Raw genomic sequence first — 24,259 nt, 5'->3', positions numbered from 1 at the left:
TTGGGTCTTGGCTCTGAATTCTCTCCTAGCCAGAACTCAAGGACTGATTTGCTGAACCCAGGTCCGGTCTGACCCCACCGGTCTAACACCTGGTGCCGCTCCCACCGCCTACAACACTTTCATAGTGTCTTATAGCTTGTTTTTATGACTCTCTATTTTACTCTTTCTGTATTTGGTGCTTCATTCTACATTGGATAATTCTATTCTTTGATGTCCTGGGGGGTTGTGTTTCTGCTAATTTCTCAACGACGTTTTGTTGATTTTAGATTTGAGCTCCTATTTGATTTATCTGATCTGATGTTGTTTTTCTCCAGAAAGGACTTGAATTTGCTTCTGCCAGGAGTCAAGGAGAGTATGGTTTTGTCGTGTGTGTGTGTGTGTCCCACTTGTTTTCTGCCCTCCTGATTTCTCTTCCCTCCGGAGAGTTCAGCATTAAAAAGTATGTCCTTTGCCCAGGAACGAGTTGCTTTGTACAGGAAGTCTCTTCAGGAAGTGAAGGCCCTAGTGAATTCTCTAGTTGGGGAAAAGTTTTAACTGTTGAGTGAAATTAAATGTTCAAGAGTAGGTTCTGTGTGGGAACAAATATGCTAGGTTTCTGGCCCAAGAAGTGCAATCAGCACTTGAGCCAGGGGTGACCGTTCACGCTGCGGGCCGGTTGGCAGTGGGCTGTTTAGCTGGTGAGTGCACCACAGGCTCCGTGTGTGCTCACTCCTTTCCCGACACAGAAAACAAAAAGGAAGCCAGAGCACTTCGAGTAGCTGTTAGAGATCAAACGGAGCCAAAACAAACTACCTGGAATTACTACAGAAATTGGTGGGACCAACGGAATTTAACTGAATAAAAACTCCACTTTGCATACTTTCCAGGAAATACAATTAGTATGTTTCACCTTAGACCCCCCCCAAAAAAATTATAACCATGTTTGTTTGCTTGCTTTTGTCTAACCCTACCATGTTTCTCTGGTCAGCTCCCTGTTCACTTTCTCCAACAATTTGTTTTAACCTTTCCTCCCTTTTCAATCCTCAGAGCCAAACCTCCTCCTTCCCTGTCACTCTCAGAAGGTGGCATTGGCTACTTTGTGAGAAAGGCTGCAGACACGATCGATCGGAAGAGGACTTCCGCACTCACATCACCAAAGCTTGACCCTCCCCTCATCGTGCTCGGCCTTTTCTCGTAATTTGGAAAGTCGGTCTGCTCCTTGCTGAGCTTCCTGTGCTCATTCTCTCTCAGTGTCAAGCAGGTCTGTTCATCGCGTTCTTCTCCAGAAACGGAACTCATGCTCACGCCCGAACCAGGGAAAAATAACCCGCCCACTCTGTGCCCTCCAGCTTTCCCGTGGCCAACCCCCCTCCCCCCGCCGCCGCTACTGCACAGCAGCGCTCAGCAGCTGGCAGGATTAGTCCATGTCCCCACTTCTCACTCATCACCTACCAATCTCGGTTTCACCCCCAACACTCCACTGAAGTTCTCACCATAAAGTTTCCATATTTCCAAATCCAGTGGACATTTCTTTGTCTTCACTCTTCTTAACTTCTCCCAGGCTCCAACAGTTTCAAGCACACACACACACACACACACCTTTAATCCTTATTTTAAAATGTCAGTTATAAAGAGGGTAAATGATATTTCATTGAATATCATTGTATTTCTTGTAAAACAAACATTTATTGCAAGGACATTACTTATAATTACTATTCATTTTTAGTATATATTAGACTAAATTAATTTCTAATTTTTATTTCAATGAAGACCTTAAATTGATGTTTAAAAAACCATATGTAGTGCTCCCTTCGATAGCTCAGCTGGTAGAGCGGAGGACTAAAAAACCATATGTATAGGTAGGTTACATTTTTTCTGAATTTCATTTTTAAGGTTAGTTAAAAGGGATTTTCAACCTATTTGTTAGGGAAAGTTGGAGGGCGGGTGGGACTGCGTTTCTGCTCTCTCCTGTGGAGTCCTCAGGTTTCCGCACAGGCGCGCTTCCGTATGTTCGAGGGCCACTTCAGTGCTTGTGGAAGAGATTCAACTTGTCAAATAGCGGAATGATAATTTCTCTCTTTAGCTAATATGAGTTATTCTGGTTGCTCCTTAGTTCTCATGTCAGCTACCTGAATAGTGATTTTTTTCATCAAAATATTTAGTCACTTCTTTTTACACTTAACTCTCCCAGGGTTATGTGTGGGAAGACACAGAGTAGAAGGTGAACCTCCAAGCGCAAGGTTCCTCTTCCGGTGACAATCACTGTGGTGGGGTTGTGAGTTGTTTTCCGGCCACGGTTCTTTCTTTGGAGAACGGTTATCATGGGCTCAGAACGGAAGGCCCTCTTTCTGATTACTGTTCCCAAGAAATGGTTTTAGCCATTAGTCTGCTTCCTGCACATGGGTTTCTTTTTCCCTCCCTGCACAGGAAGTCAGTTCTGGCTGCTTCCGGGAGTGGCCTGATGCATGATGGGTGGTCTCTGAAGTGACTGTTCTCCTGGTGGACCCAGGCCCATGGGTGGGGCCACCGGGGGCATCGGCATACATGGCCTTGCCTCTGCCGGCTTCCTCCCTCCTTTAAGAGAAGAGGCTGCAGCCCCAGGGCCCTGTGCAGAGGTAGGGCTCACCAGGACAGCCAGGGCTCCAGGGTCCTGGGGAAGGCTCGTGGGCAGAGAGGACTGTGTGCACTGGTTTGTGGGCTGTTGGGTACAGCACAGCCGACAAAGGAATCCATCTAAACCCTGTTACCCAGTGTCTGCCGATCAAGCCCATCCTGTCACCTGGGAGCTTATTAGAAATGCACAGCCTCAAGCACCATATGATTTCACTCCTGTGTGGAGTCTAATGAACAAAATGAGCCATCAAGCCAAGTAGAGACAGACCCGTCGGCAGAGAGCAGGCTGACAGCTGGTGGGGGCTGGATGGTGGGGTGGAAGGAATGAAGAAAAAAGGGAAAAAAGAAAAACTCATGGATACAGATAACAGTGTTGGGTGGTGGGGTGGGGGAGTTGGAGGAGGGAGTCGGGGGGTAAATGGTGATGGAAGGAGACGTGGCTTGGGTGGTGAACACACAATAAAGTGTACAGGTGGTGTGTTGTGGAATTGCGCAGGTGTAACCTGTATCATTTTGTTCATCAGTGTCACCCCAGTACATTCAATTAAAAAAGAAAGAAGTACAGAGTCTCGGGCCTCCGCCCCTACCAACGAACCAGAACGTGTGTGAGCAAGGCCCCTAAGCGACTTTCGTGCACAGTCCAGTTCTAGAAGCATTGCTGCCCCAGCCCACATCCCTGGCTGCGGCCTCGGACCACCGCGCACACACTCTCCCTCCGGGCAGCCTTCCCAGCCCTCTGCGGGCCGGGTGCTCCTCTCACTCCCCCTGCACTTTGTCCCCTGGGTCCTCAGGCTTCCTCCCTGGCCTGTCGTCGCTGCAGGTCTGCCCTCTGCCCTTCCTCAGAGGAGAGCTGTAGCCCGGGTCATTCTGTGCTCACCTTGCACGTTGCCTAACTCGATGAAGGAAGGAAGGAGTGGGCAGGTGAGCGACAGGACAGAAATAAAAGCCTGAAATTCAAAGCGTAGATATTTATTTTTGCTGCTTCTTATACAAGCTCTACAGGTAAAAATGACTTCCAATGCATCCATTTTAAACGTAACCTCTGACGTGGCAGTTGGATTCCCCGAGCACGCTGGTTCAGGCACTTGTGCACCCAGAGGCAAAGACTTTCCCAGGCTCTGAGAGTGGCTCGCTCTCTTGGGGATGCTGTTGCCAGCTGCTGGGTGAGGTAGGGAAGAGCAGCAGACACAAGGTCAAGGCCAAGCCCAAGCCCACAGCCACCTGCCTTTTATGAGCTGCTTTTCCAGTTGGTGGGTGGGAGGTCCTCTGTTGAGCCTGCTCCTCCCGCCGCCCGCCTGGCCGCCCTCTCCCTCCTGAGCGCCTGCAGTGGGAAGTGGCGGGAGGGAGGCCGCGCACTGGGCTTGGCTGTGTTGGCATCTTTGGTACAAGGACCCGTCCCCAGGCCCAGGGAGGCGCGGAGAGGAAGGCAGCCAATAGCCACTGGGGTTGGCGGCCTGGTGGGTTGCAGCGGCCCATGTTCTCCCTGCTACCTGTCAGCAGGAAGCATGGGCCCTCATGGGCCCTCATGTTGCCCAGCAAGTCCTGAAACCGCGGCTTCACCCGCCTACTCGCAGAGACCTCTGCGGGCCACTGAGGCTGCTCCACCAGGGCCCGTTAGGAGGCAAGGAGTGGCAGGTGGCAGCATCTGCAGTAAGCGACAGCTTTGCTAGCTCCGCGCCCCCCCTCCCCCCAGTCACTGGCCTAACAAGATGTCTTGCACTTGTCTTTTTCCCCCTTTTCACTAACGGACCCTGATGAGCTCCAGACATGAGGTCACGGAGCCTCCCCGAGGAGGCAGGGGCCCTCTCCCAGCAGCGCTGCCTGCTCAGCCTTTGTACCTGGACTCTTCCATCCTGAGATGCCCTCTGGCCCAGGAGACCTAAGCAACGTAGGTGTGACCCCACTCCCCGCCAGGGAGGAGCGCAGTGCGTCTCCCCGAGGTCTCAAGGTCTCCGTCAGGAGGTCCCGCCCTCTGTGTCCAAGGGGCTTTGTGTGGAAATGACAGACACCTTGGCTCTGCCAGGAGCGGGGGTGGGGGTGGGTGGGTGGGGGAGGGGGGCTCGGGCTCAGGGAGAACTGTGTGTTCACAGGGGAAGTAAACACAGTTTCAGGGTGAATCAGGCAGGGATGGCATATGACTCAAGGGCACATGTCCTGTGGCCCTGGCTGTGGTCCAGCCTCTTACGCTTTGTGGCAGCAAATTTCAAGTTTGTAACTTTGGTGGAAAAAACGCCCCAGCTGTTTTGAAATGTACCCCTCCTTTAAGAGGAACTTGGAACTTTCTGGGTGCTCAGAGGCAGGCTCTGTGCCCTGGGGCAGCAGAGGGCATTGGAAGAGACCCCTGTGTTTCCCACAGGGGCAATTTAATGAAGACATTCAGCCCTGCAGCCCTCCCCTGCTGGAGCCTAGGTCACCTCCCCATGCACGGAGGGACGAGGGACATGGAGGGGGCCTGCCCCAGGCTCCCTGCAGACACTCAAGCTGATGATCTAAAGGGAGAAGGCACCGTGGTCCAAGGACCGGTCATCACCAGCTTAAAGGAGGAAAGACATTCCACTTGTTCCCAAGACATGGCCGATTAGTGCCGCCAGGAGGGCGGTGCCTTCCCACGCCCACAGGAGGATCCATCCTCAGCGCAGTGGCGACGCCTGGCTTTGAGGGAAAATCTCCCAGCTCAGGGCAGATTAGGGGGAGCCGTTCAGCCCAACCTCCCTCCTTCCCCTTCCCCACCTGGCAAAGGAAGGGCCTCAGACACCAGGATCCCCCCACCCCAGCCCTGTCTGCCCTGCCACCTTAGAGCCCAGCTCTGCAAACGCCTTGGGAAAGCAGCAAAGGGGGGTGCGAGGCACAAATGGGTCGACTCCACCAAGGACAAGCCGCTCATGGCCTTTCCTGGGCTGAAAGTGTGTGCGCATCTCTGTTCTCCTAACACCGGGCACTCGCTTTTAGATGTGCAGGCTGACATCCCAGGGCCTGAACATTTTAGCTAGGAAGTATAATTGCAAGCCCTGTTGTACATATGAAATATATATGAACCTACATATCACACACACGCGTGTGTCATTCTGAATATTACTAAATACATTTGCGTCCCAGGAATTCGAGCCTCAAACCATCGATTTGTGCAGTTACACCGTACCAGGAAAGCTGTCCTGCCGCGGCTGGTTTCCGGAGCCAGCTGCGAGTCCTCACAAGTGGCTCGTCTTCTGGCCCAGGGCGTGGTCCATGGGCAGCGTGAACTTGACGGCGCTGTCCTTCTCCCAGCCCCTCCGGATCTTGGAGAGTCTGCGGCTTAAGCAGGGCAGGAGGAACAGGGCTTTGGCCAGGATGACGACGCAGGGCACCAGCAGGGTGAGCGTGAAGGTGGGAGGCAGGTAGAACTTGTAGTGGCTTTCCTCGAAGGCGCGGGTCCAGCCGTAGGTGAGCGTGTGCAGGGTGCTCAGCACCAGGGCCACAAAACCCAGAGTGGACTGCGGAAGAGAGAAGGCTGGAGTGAGGGCCAGGGGCTGGCGGAAACAGAGTCCACCAATGGCCCACTGCTTGCCCGGCAGAGGGGAAGGAAGGAGTGTGGCTTTAGCAGTTAAGGCTCTGGGTTCAAATCACTTGCTCGCCACATGATCTTATCACTACCTAAACTCTAAGCCTCAGTTTCCCCAACAGAAAAACAGAAATAATACCTCTACCCTGAAGGTATATAAAGACTGACTGATTCATAAGGATTCACTAAAGTAACTGTTATTCGTACCTGTGGTGGCTAGCAGAGGACTTTTTAATTTATTTTTTGACTTTAAATAATTTTGTATTTTTTCAATTACAGTTGCCATACATTAGCTTCAGATGTACAAGCCAGTGATTAGACATCATACAACCCACTAAGTGATCACCCAGATAAATCCAGTACCCATATGACACCATACATACATTGGAATATTATTGACTACATTCCCTATGCTATACTTTACATCCCTGTGACCATTCTGTAACTACTAATGTGTACTTCTAAATCCCTTCACCACCCGGCTAGTGTGGCTCTCTTGCTGCTTTTAAGATTCTCTCTTTGTCTTTAACCTTTAGCATTCTAATTATGATGTGTCTTAGTGTGGGCCTCTTTGGGTTCATCTTATTTGGGACTCTCAGTGCTTCCTGGACTTGTGTGTCTAATTCTTTCACCAGGTTAGGGAAATATTCATTTATTATTTCTTCAAATAGGTTCTCAATCCCTTACCCTCTTTCTTCTCTTCTGCTACCCCTATGATGCAGCTGTTGTTAGGCTTAATGTTGTCCCAGAAATCCCTTACAGTATCCTCATTTTTTAAATTCCTTCTTTTTGCTGTTTTGATTGGGTGTTTTCTGCTACCTTGTCTTCCAAATTGCTGATTCTATCCTCTGCTTCATCTAATTTGCTGTTAATTCCTTCTAGTGTATTATTCATTTCAGTTATTATATTCTTCATTTATGACAGATTCTTTGTTATGGGATCTATGTCCTTTTTTATGCTTGCTATCTCTTTGTTGAAGTTCTCACTAAGTTCCTTCAGCATCCTTATAACCTGTGCTTTGAATTCTGTATCTGGTAGATTGCTTGCCTCCATTTCGTTTCGTTCTTTTTTCTGGAGTTGTATCCTTTGAGGAAAAATCTCCCAGCTCAGGACAGATTAGGTCAGCCTCATTTGGGCCATGTTTCTTTGTCTCCTCATTTTGGCTGCCTCTCTGTGTCTTCTCTGTGTATTCGGTAGATCTGCTTCAGCATTGGCATGGTGGCAGTGTGTAGTAGTTGTCCTGTGGGGCCCAGTGGCACAGTTTCCTGGTCCTCTGAGCCGGGATCTCCAGAAGAGTCCCTTGTGTGGGTTATGTGGGCCCTCTGGTTGTAGTCAAGCCTTGATTGCTGCTAGCATGTCTACGCATGTGGCTGACCCTCAGGCTGGCTGGCTGTGAGGATAGGACATCACCACAGTGTATGAGCTACTTTGTGAGCTGAACCCATGAAATGGAATTTGCCTCAACAGGGTCTGGTACCTGCTTAGTCCTCCCTTTGGGTGTGCTACCTGTGGACCAATTGAATGGTACTCTGTTGTGGTCTGAGGCCAGCCACGGGGTGTGTTGGTTCTGGGGCCTCTTCTGAGGGCCCAGCATGAGGCTGACACCCCTCACTCCTCGGGGGGTGGGGAGGAGGGGGGACTCTGCCACTGAGTCATCCCTTTGGATTCTCAGCTGCCACAGATGGGTGTGGGGCCAGCTCGTTTGTGTCTCTGCCCCTCCTTGACGTGGCTTCTTTATATCCTTAGGTATATGACTTCTGTTTAGCTAGTCTTCAGATGGTTCTCCAGGTTGATTGCTCTGTAATTTAGTTGCAATTCTGATGTGGTCATGGGAGGAGGTGAGTGCAGCATCCACCTACTCTGCCATCCTGGGCCCTCTCCTGCAATCTAATGATGTTTAACTGGCTTAATTAGGAGCAGTTAGCACAGCCCAAACCAAAGTAAAACAATACCCCACCACCACCCAGACAAACAAAAATCCAAATTTAATACTTTGAAAATGGCCTTGGGAACAGAAGGATAAAATGTAAGCACAAGTCACCTCTATGGAACAATGCACTGTTTTGAAAGCTTTTAGCTAAATAAATCAGTAAGGACCCAGGCAGGGGTCAGCTGGGCCCACTGAGAGCCATGGCATCTCCATAGCCGGTTGAGAAGCCCGGTGGCTTGCTGGGTCGTGTGTCGCAGGGGAAGGAGTTGGGGTCAGCTTGCTCCTCACTGGCAGTGCTAACTTTACGGAAGACGGCAGCTTGCCTCAGCAGTCAGGCAGCCACCGCTGGGCCTGTGACTTTTACACGTCTTCAACTCATGCACTCTCCTGTCCTCAACTCAAATGCTACCAATGACCACAGGACGCGGACACAGACATGTGAGGACACAGATGCTCTGAGAGGCTAAAATTCTGCCTAATGGCACAGGGCCAGAGAGTGGTGGTTGTAGGACTGAAACTCAGGTCTGTGCCCCCCTCCCTCAGAGGGACTGCATCATGCACACCTAAAAGGCACCCAGGAGCCAGCAAAAACCAACTTCCAGAGCCATCCAAGCCACCCCCAGGCATCGGAGCTCATAGGTCAGGGATGAGCCTGCGTATTTCTCGAAGAGAGCTCTGTGACTTCAGACTTTTTTGATGGTGGCTCACTGTAAGAATCACACATCACTGCCCAGTACACAGCCAGGCATGACACGTGTATCTATACCTACTGAGTCAACGCAACTTAAAAAATGCAACATGCAAAGCACTCTGATGCTTTCTTCCCCATTCTATTCATTTCATGTTTTTAAAAAGCTGGCTGTGAGCCACTAAATTGATTTCATGGCCACCAATAAGTATCAATCACCGTTTGCAAACAGTGACCTGGACCTTCTCCTGCCCAGGGTCGGAGTTCCTTGACCTCACTCGCCGCCCCCTACTGATGGGTAGCTTAGTCGGGGATAATGGAAATGCGGCCACAGGCTGTAAGAATAATAGCAAAATGCTTTTTCTCTCTCACACAGAACCCCTCACAGTGGCTCAGAGCATCCTTGTAGCGCACTCGCTCCATTTTACAAGAGGCTTGGGAGGATGTGCTCTGTCCAGGGCTCTCACAGCTCCCCCTCTTGTCAGCACCCCCGGGGGAGACAGGGCGTTGGCTTTTCTGGACAGAATGCGGGCAATTGATCTCCTCAAGTAAAGCCCAGCCTCTCTCCCCACCTCCCGCCCGCCAATCCGCTGCTCCTGCAGTGGCCGGGGGACTTGCATATTTGTCTTTTCGACTCTTCAACATGTAAAGCAGAGTGTGGCTGCTGAGGCCCTGGTCCGTTTGGCTAACAAATCCTAATCCTCCGGCTTTCCTGGGCAGTCGGCGGCCGGCTTGTAATCTGCGGCTGCTTAAGGGAGCAACTTTCTGGCGAGAGGAGCAACTGCATCTGTTTTAATTGTGGACAAACCATGCACCCCGGGATACTCGGGCAGGAACAGGAAAATCCCAGCTTTGGGTGTGCGACACATGCGGATTAGTGGCCAATAAATGAAATTCTTGTTCCCCTCTAATGCCGGCGTGTGTCAGCCCTGAGCATCCCTCCAGGGGCCTGCTGAAATGAGCAGAGCCAGTGACATTCAGAAACTGACACACTTAAAAAGGAAGCCGCCACAGCTCTGGTGGATTCTGAGCTGGGTACGTGGTCCCAGCCAGGGGCAGTTAATGGGTTCCAGAGAGTCCTGCACTGTCCCTCTGTGAATCCTGTACTGTGTCCTCACTGCAGAGAAGATTGCAACAGGTTTTTGTTGACAGTGGGGGTGGATGTGATAGCTGCCCTCTGCCTGCCACGACGGGGGCGGGATCCAGTCCCAGTCAGCTCCCTCCGTGGGAGGGGAGAGTCAACCTACCAACACTGGGGAGCTGGCCACGCCTTCTGCATGGGGAACAATGGCAGATGCCAGCCATGTAAAAACAGTCCGTCTCACTTGTCCTTATCATGGAAACTGGCTAGGCCTGTCTTGTTCCTTGTCACATCCCAGGCCTAGCCCGATGGCTGGCATGCAGTAAATGCTCAATAAACAGTTACTGAATGAATAAATGCATAAAGAACCTTTTGTCACAAGCAGTGTATTCTGTGGAGTGTAGATAGTGCTCAAAGAAGTCTGGTTATTGCCCTGGCCGGTTTGGCTCAGTGGATGGAGCGTCGGCCTGCAGATGAAAGCATCCTGGGTTCGATTCCTGGTCAGGGCACATGCCTAAGTTATGGGCTCAATCCCCAGTAGGGGACGTGCAGGAGGCAGCTGATCAATGATTCTTTCTCATCGTTGATGTTTTTATCTCTCTCTCCCTCTCCATTCCTCTCTGAAATCAATAAAATTATATATATTTTTTAAAAGTCTGGTTATCCAGGTTTGTGTTGTAGACATTAGAATCTGCAGTGTGCCAAAGTGCACTGTCTCTCTCTTGGGGGGCAGCAAACCTTTTCTCAGATTCATTTGACCACCGACCTCCTTTCCTCTGGTTTCTCACAGGAATGGGTCCTTGGGAGATGCTGTGTTTCATCTGCTATGAACTGGCGATCCCAATGCTCACCTCCCTTCTGCCCTGCTCAGATCCGGGGTTCAGGACCCACAGGGCTGGGTGGAGAGGAGGTGCTCAGCGAGGCTCACTCCCCGGCACAGTGACTCCCCGCCAGTGACGCCCAGTGACTGCACATCATGAGGTTTGGTTTGGGAAGCTCAAGAATTGTAAAACGGATCCTGCTTAATCCAGGGCTCCCTGGTCTGTTGTCTACTCTTCTCACACACTTATATCTGCTTCCCCAGAGGCCAGGAGAATGAGCTGGTCCCAGGCAGCCCTTTATCAGGCACTTGGACGGGCCCAGAAGCCCTGGCACCTGACTGAGCGGTCCTGCTGTGTAGATTATCACAACCGGGGCCGTTGGCAAAGGGGGAGGTGCTGAGGCGAGGGGAGGCCCGCTGAGGCTCACTGCCGCAGGCAGCCCTGCTTTACCTGAACGAAGCTGAACTCCCTCCAGTTGAGCGAGTTTGCAATGGACGGCAGGGAGGTGACGGCCAGCAGAGACAACGTGCCGAGGGCCAGCACTCCCAGGGAGAGGTAGATCTCCATCCGCCAGACATTCTCTTCAACCCAGAGGTGACTCTTGTTGGTCAAGACCTGATGGGGATGGAAGGAGAACGTGAACACCGGGCCCTGGGATGCGGCCAGCGGTACCTTCAGATGCCAGACACAGAGTCACGGCCAACCACACGCAACACGTGCCTGGCTCTGCTCTCAGCGCTTGCAGGTATCAGACCATCTAAGTCTCACAGCCACCCCCGAGGCCAAGGTCTCTCTTCTCCCCGTTGTACAGAACAGGGGAACGAGGCAAAGAGACGAAGTTCCTTCCCCAGGGTCACACCAGCTAGGAGACGGCCAGCTGGGACCGGGACCCAGGCAGACTGGCTCCGAAGACCTGGGCTCCCTCCCTGTGGCTCTCACCGTTCTGCCTGGGCCAGCCAGCCCGACGGTCACAGGAGTCGGTGAGAGTCAGAGAAGTCAGTAGACAAGCAGACCCTGCGAACACGACCGTATCACCCAGTCCCCCAAAGGAGGGAGACGCTCTCCTAGCTCGGAATCCCATCAGCCAGATGTACCCCTGTTTCTGCCACCTGCTTTGCCTTCCTGGTCCCCCAACCTGCCCTGTCACTGCCTCGCACTAGGGGCACACAGAGACACATGGACACTAGCGCCCCAGCTCCCACCTTCCCACCCAGATCCCCATTTCTTTTGGAGGCACGTAGCTTTGGCTTACCACTGCCGGGCCACAGGGACTGACACACACTCAGCAAGCACTCATAAAGCACCTACTGTGTATCACGCCCTGGGCTGCAGAGAGCAAGGATACCTGTCCTCACAGAGCTCTGGATTCCCCCCCTGAGCTACAAATCAGGGATCCACGTGGACTTGGAGGTGTCTACCCACCTCCCCACTCAGAGTGTCTTTAGCTGAGCCTCCTCCCAGCCCGGCTGACACTCAGGCACACAGCGTACACACGAGGAGCTTTTATCAAGGTCATTCCATTAGAAGTGCCATTTCCCACCGCGACCAGGTGGCAGAGTTCCTGGAAGTCGAGGTGTTCTCTGAGAAACACCGTGACATGCTGGTGCTGTATCCGCAGCACCAGGAAGTCTTCCCGTTAGGAACGGTGACAATGCGTCAGCAGCCAGGCCTCTGCTTCGCACAACACAATGACTCACACAGGTTTGTGAGAAAGTATTTCAGCAGGAAAAGCAACCCAAGCCCAGCAACCGGATCTAACATTTAAAAGTAATCTAGTGGGCTGAGCAGAATGCTTGAGTAGCTTATGAGAGAAAGCATAAAAAAGGAGAAAATGCCATCCACTGGGTACTTCTCCTGCAATTTGAGAAAATGATGGCGTCTGTTCTCATTTAAGGGCAGGCTGGCCCACGTTGGTGTCTGTAAGCCTCAAAAGAACCAGGGGCCTGCGGACCCAGCTTTCCGTCCTGACAAGTCATGTTTCTGGGCTTCTGCCGTCCACCTGAGAGCGTTGGTGAGGTCACGGCTAAAACCCTGGACTGCTGCTAGAGGACTAGCAGGCAAGGGGGCTGACATTACCACCGAGGGCAGACGGCAAAGAGGTCTTACTCACACCCTCGTGCGCTAACAACCGCAAAGTCGTCTAGTTGCAGGTTGTGCGTTGAGTCTGCTTCCTTAGGCAGCTCATTCTCCAGTTGGAGTTTGGATGATCACACACACAGCCCACAGTTGCTTGCAAAATGTCTTGTGTTTCCTCTAATACTTCCACTCTGCAGGGGTGCGGGGAGGGCGAAGGGGGGTCACCAGGGTGCAGTGGGTGGTGCGGAGCCTGCGTGAGGATCTGGATCCAGCTCCCTTTCATAGCCTGTGAGTCTCGCCCAACCTACTGAACCCCACTGCTGGAATCGGGGCTCCCAGTGACCAGCGCCACACACGCTGGAACACAGCTGACAGCTCTCCACTCCCCCAAGTAGTTCCCTCTAGAGCTAATCAAGGCGGCCACCTGGAGACTGATGAGAGTTGTTCATCAGCAGACGATACAATGGCGGCGGCATTCACGTGGATTTCCCTCCCCTGTAGGTTGCAGGGCCAGGAGGACCAGCGGGGCTGCAGCACCAGCCCCTCTCCGTGTCCTAAGGGTGGCTGACGGATGGGATGAGAGTGGCGCTGGCCCAGAGGAGGGGGAGGCTGGATGTGAAAGGGGCAGCCTGCGGTGGTGGGGGAACGGCCTCACAGTCCCAGGGCCTGGGTTCCATGCCCACTCTGCCTGGGGCAGTCCCGGGGCCCTGGCTAACGGCAGCGCTGTCTCTTTCTCACTGCACTATCGCCAGGACTAAGAGGAGGATGTTCGTGGCACAGGTCACAGGTGACTAGCACGCAGCAGGTGATTGGTGTCAGCAGCTGGTGCTGTTGTTCCAATGAGAAGCGGGCAGGTGGGCTAGCTCTTGCTCCAAGTCCCACATGGACTAAGAGACGCCTGGTGTTGGCTTTGTGTGGCCACGTTAACAACCAGCCACTCAGTGAACATATGGTGGGAATCTGTGTCACATACATGGGCCTCCAGTGGTGAAGGCCCAGTCCTGGAGGAAGACAGATGTGCAAGTGAGTGAGCACAGTGTTACATGAGAAAAATCATAGAAGTGTGCACAGCGTGCCTTTGATGGAGGTGAGCATGGAGAATGGGGGAGACGCGCTGGGAGCGGAACGGCAGGAGGGTTTTGAAGGATGAACAGGAGCTTGTCAGGCTGTCAAGTTGTCTCCAGGTGGGGAGCCCAGGCCAAGAGGAATGAGCTCTGCCCAGTCATAGGGCAGCGTGGGACCTAGTGGGACAGGTCACGGGTCACGGGAGCAGTGGGGAGACGCGGTTTGGAGAGAGGAGGCTGCATGCAGAACAGTCTGTCACTACCCCAGGGCGGTGGGGCGTCACTGAGCGCTTTTCAGCAGTGACGTGGTCAAATGTGAGTTTTAGACAGTTCTCTCTGACAGCCAAGATTAGATTTGGGGCGAGGGGGAGAAGAAAACTGTGTTGGTTAAACACTTTCTTTGATCTCAATCTTGAAATGCATTTTTAGGGAACCACACAGCACCTTAAAACACGGTGCAAATATTAGTTATTGTTCGTAGTAATACAGTCAATAAGCATGGTCAGAGGTTTTCCCTGCAGCTGGGATGCAGCTCTGCCTCCAAGTCTGTGGGCTCAGGGGCTTGGCGGAAACCGTGCGGTCTCCAGTGCCCTGGCTAATGCGATCCCCTCCCCCAAAGGCCCAGCAGGGCAGCGGGATGGTGAATGTGCGCCCACCTGGAGGCCCTGAGGGGAGGCCCAAGGGCAGGATGGGAAAGCCACACTCCAGGCACCCGGAGGCCCTGCTGTGACCGGCTGACTGCAGAACACCTAGATGTCCAGTCTCGGCGCCTGAGAACAAGGCTGACCCGCAGACTCAGCATCTGCTAGGGCTCCTCCAGGTCAGGCGGCTCACCACTGGGCAGCTCTGCTCTGTTAACCCCGCCTTCCTCTACCCCCTCCCGACATCACCCCTGCTCTGCCCTCCAGACTCTGTGGACCAAGGTTAGGCCCCTTCGTGTGACAGGCCTTCGCTACTCCCACTCGGAGAGGGATCCAGTCCTCTGGGAGTGATGGTTGCCTGGCCTCCACCAGGGCCTCCAGCCCTACGGGCTTCGGGACTCAGGGAAACTGCGTGGCATGTGCCCCCCTGTGCCCTGCTATTTGCACCTTGGCAGCACTGGGTGAACATCCTGTCAAGGAGAGCCTTGGCAGGGCGGAGAACTTAGGGAAAGGCCTTCGGAGGCTGCGTGGGGGGTGGGGCAGGCGTTTGCCTTGGGCTCTGGGGGGAGGAGCATTACCTTCTTCCCCACCCACTGCCTGAAATGCCTGCCACTCAGATCTGCCACGTCCTGGGCAGCAAACACGGTGCCAGTCCCAGAGGAACCGCACAGAGCCGCCCTTTTTAGAAGAAAATGTCATCGAAGAATCAAACACATTAGCACCAGGGGAGACCTTGATCTACATCCACATCAGGGCCCTAGGACAAAAGAGGGGCTCTGGCCTTCAGACCCTCCCGGCCCCCGCCCCAGCCAAGAGCAGGGACAAGGCTGTCTCCTCTTATTCCCTTCTGGGACCCCAGGACCTGGAGAGAAGGTGCTTGGGGAATGAATGAGATAAAGACCCGAGTTCATCTACTCAGCTCTTCATCTGGACTTGTTTCTCCTGCAGAAAGCGGTCTGGTTATGAACATGGACCAGGGGACGGCTGGATCTGAATCCCAGTTCTGCCTCTTACTGGCTGTGTGACTTTGGTCAAGTTACTTAACCTCTCTGTGGCTCATATGCAAAATAATGGTAGCACAGCACACTGGTTTACAGGGGTGAGAGAAAGGTTAAGTGAATCCACACGGAGGGTGTGAAGCCTTGGGAACAGCACCTGGAACACAGAAGCTCTTTTGAAAGGTTTGTGACTACAGTTTTCCCCTTCCTCTCACTTCCAGCAGGATTCTTGCTTCTCTGCCTCAAGTGTGGTGTCCGCTTCTCCTACGAAAGGCCAGGCCCACACATGCGCGATGCCAGGAGTCGGAGGGTGGGAAGGCGGAGGCATTGGAGAAGCTGCCAGCAGGGAGGCTGAGAATGAGCAGGGGCCGAGGTCTGTGCTTCACAGGCCGTGACCCAGCCTGGCCTCCCGGTCCTGCTCTGGGACGCGGCCCAGCCAGTGAGGGGACGGCTGCGGCGGGGGGGGGGGGGGGGGGGGGGGGGTGTGCACCTGGGGAGGGTGCGGCCCCACCACGATCCCTGCACTCCCCTAGGCTGGAACAGACACTGCAGGGACCGTCGGGCCTGGAAAGAGGGATGGACGAGCAGTATCTCATTGGCACCTGGGCCAAAGCCTCTGAACCCATTCACCAGTCCAGAGGCAGGAGGTGGGATTAGGGAGGCGGGGGAACCGACAGAAAGACTGTGTCACTTGCAGACCTGAGCTTGTGCCCCGTGAGCTTGTCAGCCAGGAGACAGCATCAGGGGGCCTGTTTCTGTGGGTCCAGGTCCCGCTGATGCTGCCTGTGCTGTTCCCTGCCTCGGCAGGAAGGCCCCCATTTCACAGGAATCCTGCTGGCAAGAATGCAGCCTGTGGTTTCTTAAGTGAATGAATACTCCCTCCGTGACAAAAAATACCTGCTCCTAAGGCCTTCCTCTCCTCAGCTGATGGCAATACCATTCCTCCAGGTGCTCAGGCCAAAGCTCGGAGTCCCCTTGACCGCCCCGTGTCCAACACAAGTCTGTGTACCCGCCTCAGTGCCGTCCTGCCCCTCCACTGCCCGCCCCTCTAAACCTTCCCTGCCTCTCAGCTGGGCTCCCGCACAGCCCCTACCTGCTCTCTCAGCATCTGCCTCCAACCCCTGTTGTCTATTCTGCACCAGCAGCCAGAGTGAGCCAGTGGAAAGATCAGCTGGATCCTCACTCCTCTACTCAAGGCCTTCGCTGGCTCCCTAGTTCAGTGAGTCTAAGGCCGGAGCCCGCCCTCAGCCTCCCAGGCTTCCCTGGTCTGGCTCCAACCCATCAGGCCTCACCCACCACCCCCTCCCTCGGGTCCAGCCACAAGGGCCCCCTGGCTGCTCCTCACATGTGCCAGGCAGCTCCCCCCCTGCCCCCCCCAGGGCCTCTGCTCTGGCTGCTCCCTGCTTCTCCTCCCCCCACCCCTCAGCAAGGCCTCCTGACCATCCATTACAACTGTATCGCTGTCCCCTGCTTGATTTTCCCCCTTAGCTCCCAGACCTTCTAAAAGCACTCTGTAACTTACTGCTGTATGTGGCCAAGTCCCCCTGCCTGGCTGCCCATGAGCACAGGGATTTTCATAGTTCGTTCACGGACACTCAAAATCTTGGACAGCAGGATGTGGGTTCTGCCGGGTCAGGGCAGAATCGAGAGGCACACCGACTCGGCACATACTGTGTCCCGAGCTTTCCCCCGCGATCCCTCCGCCCTGCCACAGGCCTATAGCTAGGTGCCATTGTCCCCACTTGTCAGGTGAGGAGACTGAGGCCTGAGCCTTTGCAGGTTGTCTCCTCAGCCCAGAATGCCCTGCTGCTCACCGTGACTGGCGGGTCACACCCCCGGGCACGGCTGGCCTTGGTGACATGGACTGTACCTGCTTGATGGCGAGGTTGACGAGGTCGTAGCGGTAGGAGACGCGCACCGGCAGACAGACACTGTAGAGGGCGTGCAGGGCGGCGCAGAAGAAGCTGAGCAGGCCGATCTGCTTGCGGTGCTGCAGCCAGTGGTCTAGCCAGTCGGGGAAGCGGCGGTACTTGGTGCCACGCCACAGCTGCAGCGCGGCCGCCAGGATGCCGGGCAGGTAGACCAGCGACAGCAGCACGTAGGCCACGCACGGCAGCGACGTGTTGACCACGGACAGGGGGAGCTTGTAGAACTTGCTCTTGCCCTCCTGCACGTAGGGCTGCAGCACATCCCGGGTGAAGTTGTAGGCGTAGAAGAAGATGAAGAGCCCCAGGGCCAGGATGACAGGCACCTTCCAGCTTGGGAAGAGGTGCAGAGGCCTGGCCTCCACCTCCCGGGCCGCGGCCAGGGACCCCATGTCCACGGGCATGAAGCCCATGGCGTGCGCCAGCTCTGAGACGACGCGCTTGGCTTCTGGCTGGTCACTGCAGATGGGCACCTGCGGGAGGGAGGCGAAGGGGAGTCAGACCGGGTCACAGGCCACTGGGGTGGGCAGAGCCTCAGAGCATCAGGGCCAAACTCCCCGCTGAGCAGCTGAAAACCCGAGGCCCAGCCGTGCCAGTTAACAGTGTAGCTGGGCACAGAGGTGGCTCTGACACCCAGGCCCGGGGTCTTCCCTCGCCCCTTGTGGCCTCCCGGACTCTGGCCCAGCAATGCCCACTACTCAAGGAGAGCACCGGGCCCACCCAGCAGCGAACGTGTCGCCCAGGTCATTACCATCAGCCTCCCCAGCACAGTGCTCGCCTCGGCGGCCCCTGCGGGGCCTGGGGATAGCTGCATCGAGGGCTGTGCTCTCGAGGACTGTGCACTTGGCAATTGGGCTGTACATGTAGCTGGGAATGCAGCTCTACCCCTCAGTCCAGAGTGTCCCTTTGGATCATGTTCCTCAGCCCTATGACCCTCAGCCAACACACAGCCAGCCCCAGCCTCAGTTCATGGCTCCCCACCGTGAGCTCACATGCACGCACCCTGGTTTTGTCCCTAAACCCTCCATGGGCCTGGTGACCCTGCTATGGTCAGCATGTTCTACCAACACTGACTCGGCATATACTGTGTTCCGGGCTTTACCCCTGCCTGGTACCATTGTCCCCATTTTTTTCAGGTGAGGAAACTGAGGTCTATGACTTTGCAGGTTGCCTCCTCGGCCCGAAATGCCCTGCTGCTCACTATGCATAACAACATGATGTGGGCAAGGCCAAGGTCGACCTCAAAGTCTTCCTCAGCCAGCCGCTAGCTCTCTTTCCTCCAAGCCCTGCCACCCCACACTCACCCATGGTGCCTGGCCTGTCCACACATGGGAGCCCTAGGATGCAAGCTGCACAGAGGTAGTTGCAGACAGGGGTGGCCCGGCCCCTGTGGGCTCTCCCCCGGCCTGGCAGGCAGCTCTGCAGCAGCGTCTGGCCTGACCTCGGCGGTGGGAGTTCTCACACATACGTGGGTCCTGGCCCCTTCCTCCAGGAAAATGCTTGGCCTCTTGGTATTAAAAACTACCTTGTCTTGGTAAGAGCTCCTCCTGCCAAGAACTGGGAACAGCTCGGCCGTTCTCCGGAGCCATTTCCACCGTCAGAAAAACCTGCTAGAGACTGTTTTGAGAAATGCACTCAGTGCTGGGAAGCCCTCTGAATAAATGGATGAAACTTTGGGACATACACACTTCCTCAGGGCTTGGCACATACGTGGGTGGCTTTCCTTCTTCTGAGTCCAATTCTAAAAGCAAAGTTTCTTCCCTTCTTGACTCTAAACAGAAAAAGAAAGCCATTGGCTGGAGGGGGTTAATGAGGGGTGGGGGAGGAGGGCATATGTAATACTTTCAATAATAAAGAATTATTTAAAAATAAAAAAATAGGCAAGCCATCAACCTTTTCCTCCTTGCTCCCTAGGTAAGCAAGTTACCATAGAAAAAAGAATATGAATTTCAGATTCACAGGAAATGGGTTCAAATCCCAGATCACCAACTGTGGGACCTGGCGTAAATTCATCAATATCTCTGAGCCTCAGTTTCCTGTCTGTGAAATGGAACTTCCCAGTGATGTGAGACGAGCTGAGACAATGAGCACAGAGAGCCTTGTGTGCTGAGGGCCCTCAAGGAAAGCTAGTCATTATATTTATTGTCATGATGGTTGTTACCCCCCCTCCCCCGTCTCACCCCCGCACCTACCTGCCTGTTCCCATCCCTTGGGCCAGCCTGCAGGGTCCAGGCGGAGATGACATTGAAGGCCTTGACCACTGTGCAGGTGGGGAAGAGGGCGGCCAGGTACTCGGCATTGGACTCACGGTGCTGCAGGTGCTCCTGCTCGGTGGGGTTGCTTACGTCCACCAAGATCTTGCCGGCTAGCTGGCTACTGAGCCCACACAGCGAGGAGTAGTGTTCCCGGAACACGGCCACAAAGATGACCTCAGAGGAGTCTACCGCCTCCGCCTGGAACACCACTTGTGCTGCCGAGGGGAACAGCCCAACCGTGCGTTTGGGGTTGCGGCTTCCCACCACCACGCTGAAACCAGAGCGCACCAGGTGTGTGGCCAGGGACCGGGCAAAGTCCCCGGTGCCCAGGATGCCCACTTTGGGGGCCCCACTGGCAGCCTCGGCAAGGCTGCCATCACTGTCCACCAGGCGACGGCTGATCAGCGGCTTGTCCATCTCTCCTGGCGTATTGGTGGCTAGAAGAGAAAACAGGGACCTGGTCAATGGAGGGCTCCTGGAATGCCCTTCCTGTCAGCTCTGTCTCTTGTTCACTGCATGGTGGTCAAACATTCACCCAACAGGCCTTCATGAGTGCTAAGCGGTGCCAGCATGGAGCGACAAGCTGAGTGAGACCCAGCCCCTCCCTGAGGAGGGCACATGTGCAGGGAGAGGAGGGGGAAGGACCTCTGCCCTCCAACCTTTGTCCTTCCTACTGAATTATTTCTTTGGGACAAATGCGCAAGAGTGAGAGTGCTGAGTAAGAAGGGTATGGAATTTCCAATACCGTGCTAGGCAATGCCATGCTCATTTTCAAAGGAATGTGTGGTGGACAGTGTGACTATCCATAGTGACTGTTGAGCCCAGCCTCACCATCTCTGGGTGTTATCTTAGATTACCAGGGAGGGTAGGTGTGTTCCTCTGCTCGGCTACATTTTGCATTTGGAATAGAACCTATGATGCTCTCCTTAAGGAGATGTGAATAGCTTGAAGGCAAGGACCTCATCTTATGTGACTTTGGATCTCACCACTTGTCACAGGGCCAGTGCTCAATATTTGTCGAATAAATGACTAAATACTGCAGTGCTACTCTAAGGGTAAGGGAGGCTGGGTCATGACTTTGAATGGGATCTCCCTCACTGAGCCTGCGGGATGAGTGGACAAGGATGGAACCCTGGACTTGAACCAGGAGTTACCAGGAGTTTATAGTAAACTTATTGGGAAAAATTATATTTTAATTGTTACCAAATTCTAACTGAAATTTGCTATTTCCTTATGCACGAAAGTAAGCAACAAATCACAACAGTATTCATAGTGAGCTTGTCATCCATATTGACCAATGTGACAGCACAAATTTAATTGTGAAAGTTTTCCAAATACTGTTTAAATTTGTCACTAATTTAAAAATCATTGTAAAGAAGAGCACCTAAATATATAAAGCAAATATTAGCAGATCTGAAGGGAGAAATAGACAGCAATACAGTTCCCACTTTCGACAATAGATAGATCATCCAGACAGAAAATCAGCATGGACACATTGGATAGCCCTGTAGCCTCCTCATGTGTACATGGAACATTCCTCAGGACAGATAATTTGTTAGGTCACAAAATAAATCTTAACAAATTTAAAAAGATTGAAATCATATCAAGATTCTTTTCTGACCACAACAGTATGAAACTAGAAATCAATAACAGGAAGAAAACTGGAAACTTCACAAGTACATGGAAATTACACAACACACCCTGAACAACCAATGAGTCAAAGAAGAATACAAAGAGAGAAAAAGGTATTTTGAAACAAATGAAAATGAAAACCAAAAACTTATATAATGCAGCAAAAGCAGTTCTAAGAGGGTTATTAATATTTTAGTGACTAAATTAAGAAAAACAAACACACTCAAACAATTTAACTTTACACCTCAAGGAATTAGAAAAGGAACACAAACTAAGTCCAAAGTTAGCAGAAGAAATAAAAAATCAGGGTGAAAATAAATGAAATACAGGAGAGAAAAACAGTAGAAAAAAATCAACAAAACTGAGACCTGTTTTTTTTAAATCTCTAAGGGAGCTGGTTTTCCCTTAGTCTATGACAGTGTAAACATTACAGGCAGCATAAGCAGAGTAAGATATGTTTGTTTTTAATTGAAAAATCTTTAGTGAGACTAAAAAAAAGAGAGATAAAAAAATAAATAAAGTAAAAAATAAAAGAGGAGAACCCTAGTCAGTTTGGCTCAGTGGTTAGAGTGTTGGCCTGCAGACTGACGGGTTGCAGGTTCAAGTCCAGTCAAGGACATGTACATTGGTTGCAGCTTGATCCCTGGCCCAGTCAGGGCTTGTGCAGGAGGAAACCAATCAATGTGTCTCACATCGATGTTTCTCTCTCTGGGTCTCTGCCCTTCTCCCTTTTATACTCTCTAAGAATCAATGGGAAAAATATCCTCCGGTGAGGATTAACAAAACAAAATAAAAAAACCCCAAACAAACAAAACAAATAAATGGAGAAATTACAACTGATACTATAGAAATATAAATAATCATAAGAGACTATATGAACAATTATATGCCAATAATTGGGTAATCCAGAAGAAATGGATAAATTCCTTAAAAAAAATACAATCTACCAAGACTGATCATGAAGAAAGAGAAAATCTGACAGGCCAATAATGAGTGATGATATTGAATCAGTAATTTAAAATCTCCCAACAAAGAAAGGGCCCAGGACTGATGTCTACACTGGTGAATTCTACAAAATATTTAAATAAGAATTAATGCCAGCCATGGCCTGTTTTGTTCAGTGGTTAGAGCATTGGCCCTTGGACCCATGGGTTGTGGGTTTGATTACAGGACAAGGGCATGTACCTCAGTTGCAGGTTCCCCAGCCCTGGTAGGGGCATGTGTGGGAGGCAACCCATCAATGTGTCTCTCTCACATCAATGTTTCTCTCTCTCTGTCTCTCCCCCTCCCTTCTACTCTTTCTGAAATGGAAAAATATCCTTGAGTGAGGATTAACAACAACAACAACAATAAAAACACACAAAAAATAATTAATGCTAGTCCTTCTCCAATGCTTACAAAAAATAAGGACACTGTAAGAAAAGAAAATTACAGGACAATATCTCTGATGGGAAAAAAATTCTCAACAAATTTCCTAGCAAAAAAACCAACAGCATATTAAAAAATCCTGTACCATGATCAAGTGGGATTTTATCCCTGGCATGCAAGGATGTTTCAACATCTGCAAACCAATAAATGCGATACACTCCATTAACAGAATTAGGGATAAAGATCATATGACCACCTCAATAGATGCAGAAAAGAGCATTTATCCTTTCATGATAAAAACCCTCAAGAAAATAGCTAAAAAAGGTATGTATCTCAACATAATAGAAGCCATATATGACAAGTCCACACCTCACACCATCCTATATAATAAAGATGTAATATGCAAATGGTCATTATGCCATGAAGCATAAAGACCGACCATGTAATGACTGGATCACGGATCAGCAGGAGGGCAGGGCAGCGAGCTACAAGCAGGTGGTTGAGAGCTACAGGAGGGGACAGGGAGCAAGCTATGAGGGGGGGAGTGGGGGTGGGGAGTGGGGAGGGAGAGCTACAGCAAGGCGGCAGAGAGCTACAGGGCGAGTTACTGGTGCATGGATTCATGTGCAGGGCTACTAGTACTATGATAAAAAGCTTTTACTTTAAGATCAGGAATAAGACAAGGATGCCTACTCTTGCCACTTCTATTCAACACAGTACCAGAAGTTCTAGCCAGAAAAATCAAACAAGAAAAAAAAATAAAAGGCATTCAAATTGAAAAAGAAGGAAAATTGTCACTAGTTGCAGATGACATGATCTTATATATAGAAAACCCTAAGGACTCTACCAAAAATTTGTTAAAGCTAAAAAACTAATTCAGTTAAGTTGCAGGATACAAAACTCAATGTAAAAAAATCAGTTGTAGTTCTAGACACTAATAATGAACTATCTGAAAAAGAAATTTTAAGAAATCTCATTCACAATACCATCAAAAATAAAATAAAAAAATACTTAGGAATAAATTTAACCAAGCAGGTGAAAGACCTGTACACTGAAAACCATGAAACATTGATGAGGGAAATTGAAAAAATAAACACATTAATAAATGAAAAGATATCCGTGTTCATGGATCAGAAGAATATTGTTAAAATGTCCATAATACCCAAAGTGATCTACGAGTTCAAAACACTATTAAAATTTCAATGACATTTTTCACAAATATAGAGACAATAAACCTAAGATTATATAAGACTGCAAATAGCTAAAGCAATCTTGAGCAAGAACAAAGCTGGAGACTGATTTCAAACTATATTACAAAGCTATGATAATCAAAATACTGGAATAAAAATAGACACATAGACTAATGAAATAGAAGAGAGAACCCAGAAATAAACACACAGATAAGGTCAACTAATCTTTGACAAAGGTGCCAAGAATACACAATGGGGAGATGACAGTCTCCTAATATATGGTGTTGGGAAAATTGCATATCCTCACGCAAAAGAATGAAATAGAATCTTTATTTCACACCATACATGAAATTCAACTCCAAATGGATTAAAGACTTAAATATAAGACCTGAAACTGTATAACTCCCAGAAGAAAACATAGCAAAAAGATCCTTGGCATTGGCCTTGATCGTGAATTTTT

At 51.5% G+C, this 24,259-nt stretch overlaps 1 protein-coding gene across 2 annotated transcripts in view; it reads right to left on the bottom strand.

Moving 5' to 3' along the window:
- Nucleotides 1-3,558: 3,558 nt before the first annotated feature.
- The window catches only part of STEAP3 (STEAP3 metalloreductase), a 39,213-nt gene continuing 18,512 nt past the window's right edge, over nt 3,559-24,259 (bottom strand). For both annotated transcript variants that reach the window (XM_079782976.1, XM_079782975.1), the window contains exons 2-5: nt 19,547-20,046; nt 17,300-17,827; nt 11,101-11,265; nt 3,559-6,062 (exon numbers count right to left, since the gene is read on the bottom strand). In XM_079782976.1, coding sequence (XP_079639102.1) covers nt 5,781-6,062; nt 11,101-11,265; nt 17,300-17,827; nt 19,547-20,026 — 1,455 coding nt within the window. In that variant the 5' untranslated portion in view covers nt 20,027-20,046 and the 3' untranslated portion in view covers nt 3,559-5,780. The remainder of the gene's footprint in view (nt 6,063-11,100; nt 11,266-17,299; nt 17,828-19,546; nt 20,047-24,259) is intronic.

This window comes from Cnephaeus nilssonii, assembly GCF_951640355.1.
Source record: "Cnephaeus nilssonii genome assembly, chromosome: 10".
NCBI classification, from domain to species: domain Eukaryota; kingdom Metazoa; phylum Chordata; class Mammalia; order Chiroptera; family Vespertilionidae; genus Cnephaeus; species Cnephaeus nilssonii.
This window is presented reverse-complemented; position numbering and strand designations above follow the sequence as displayed.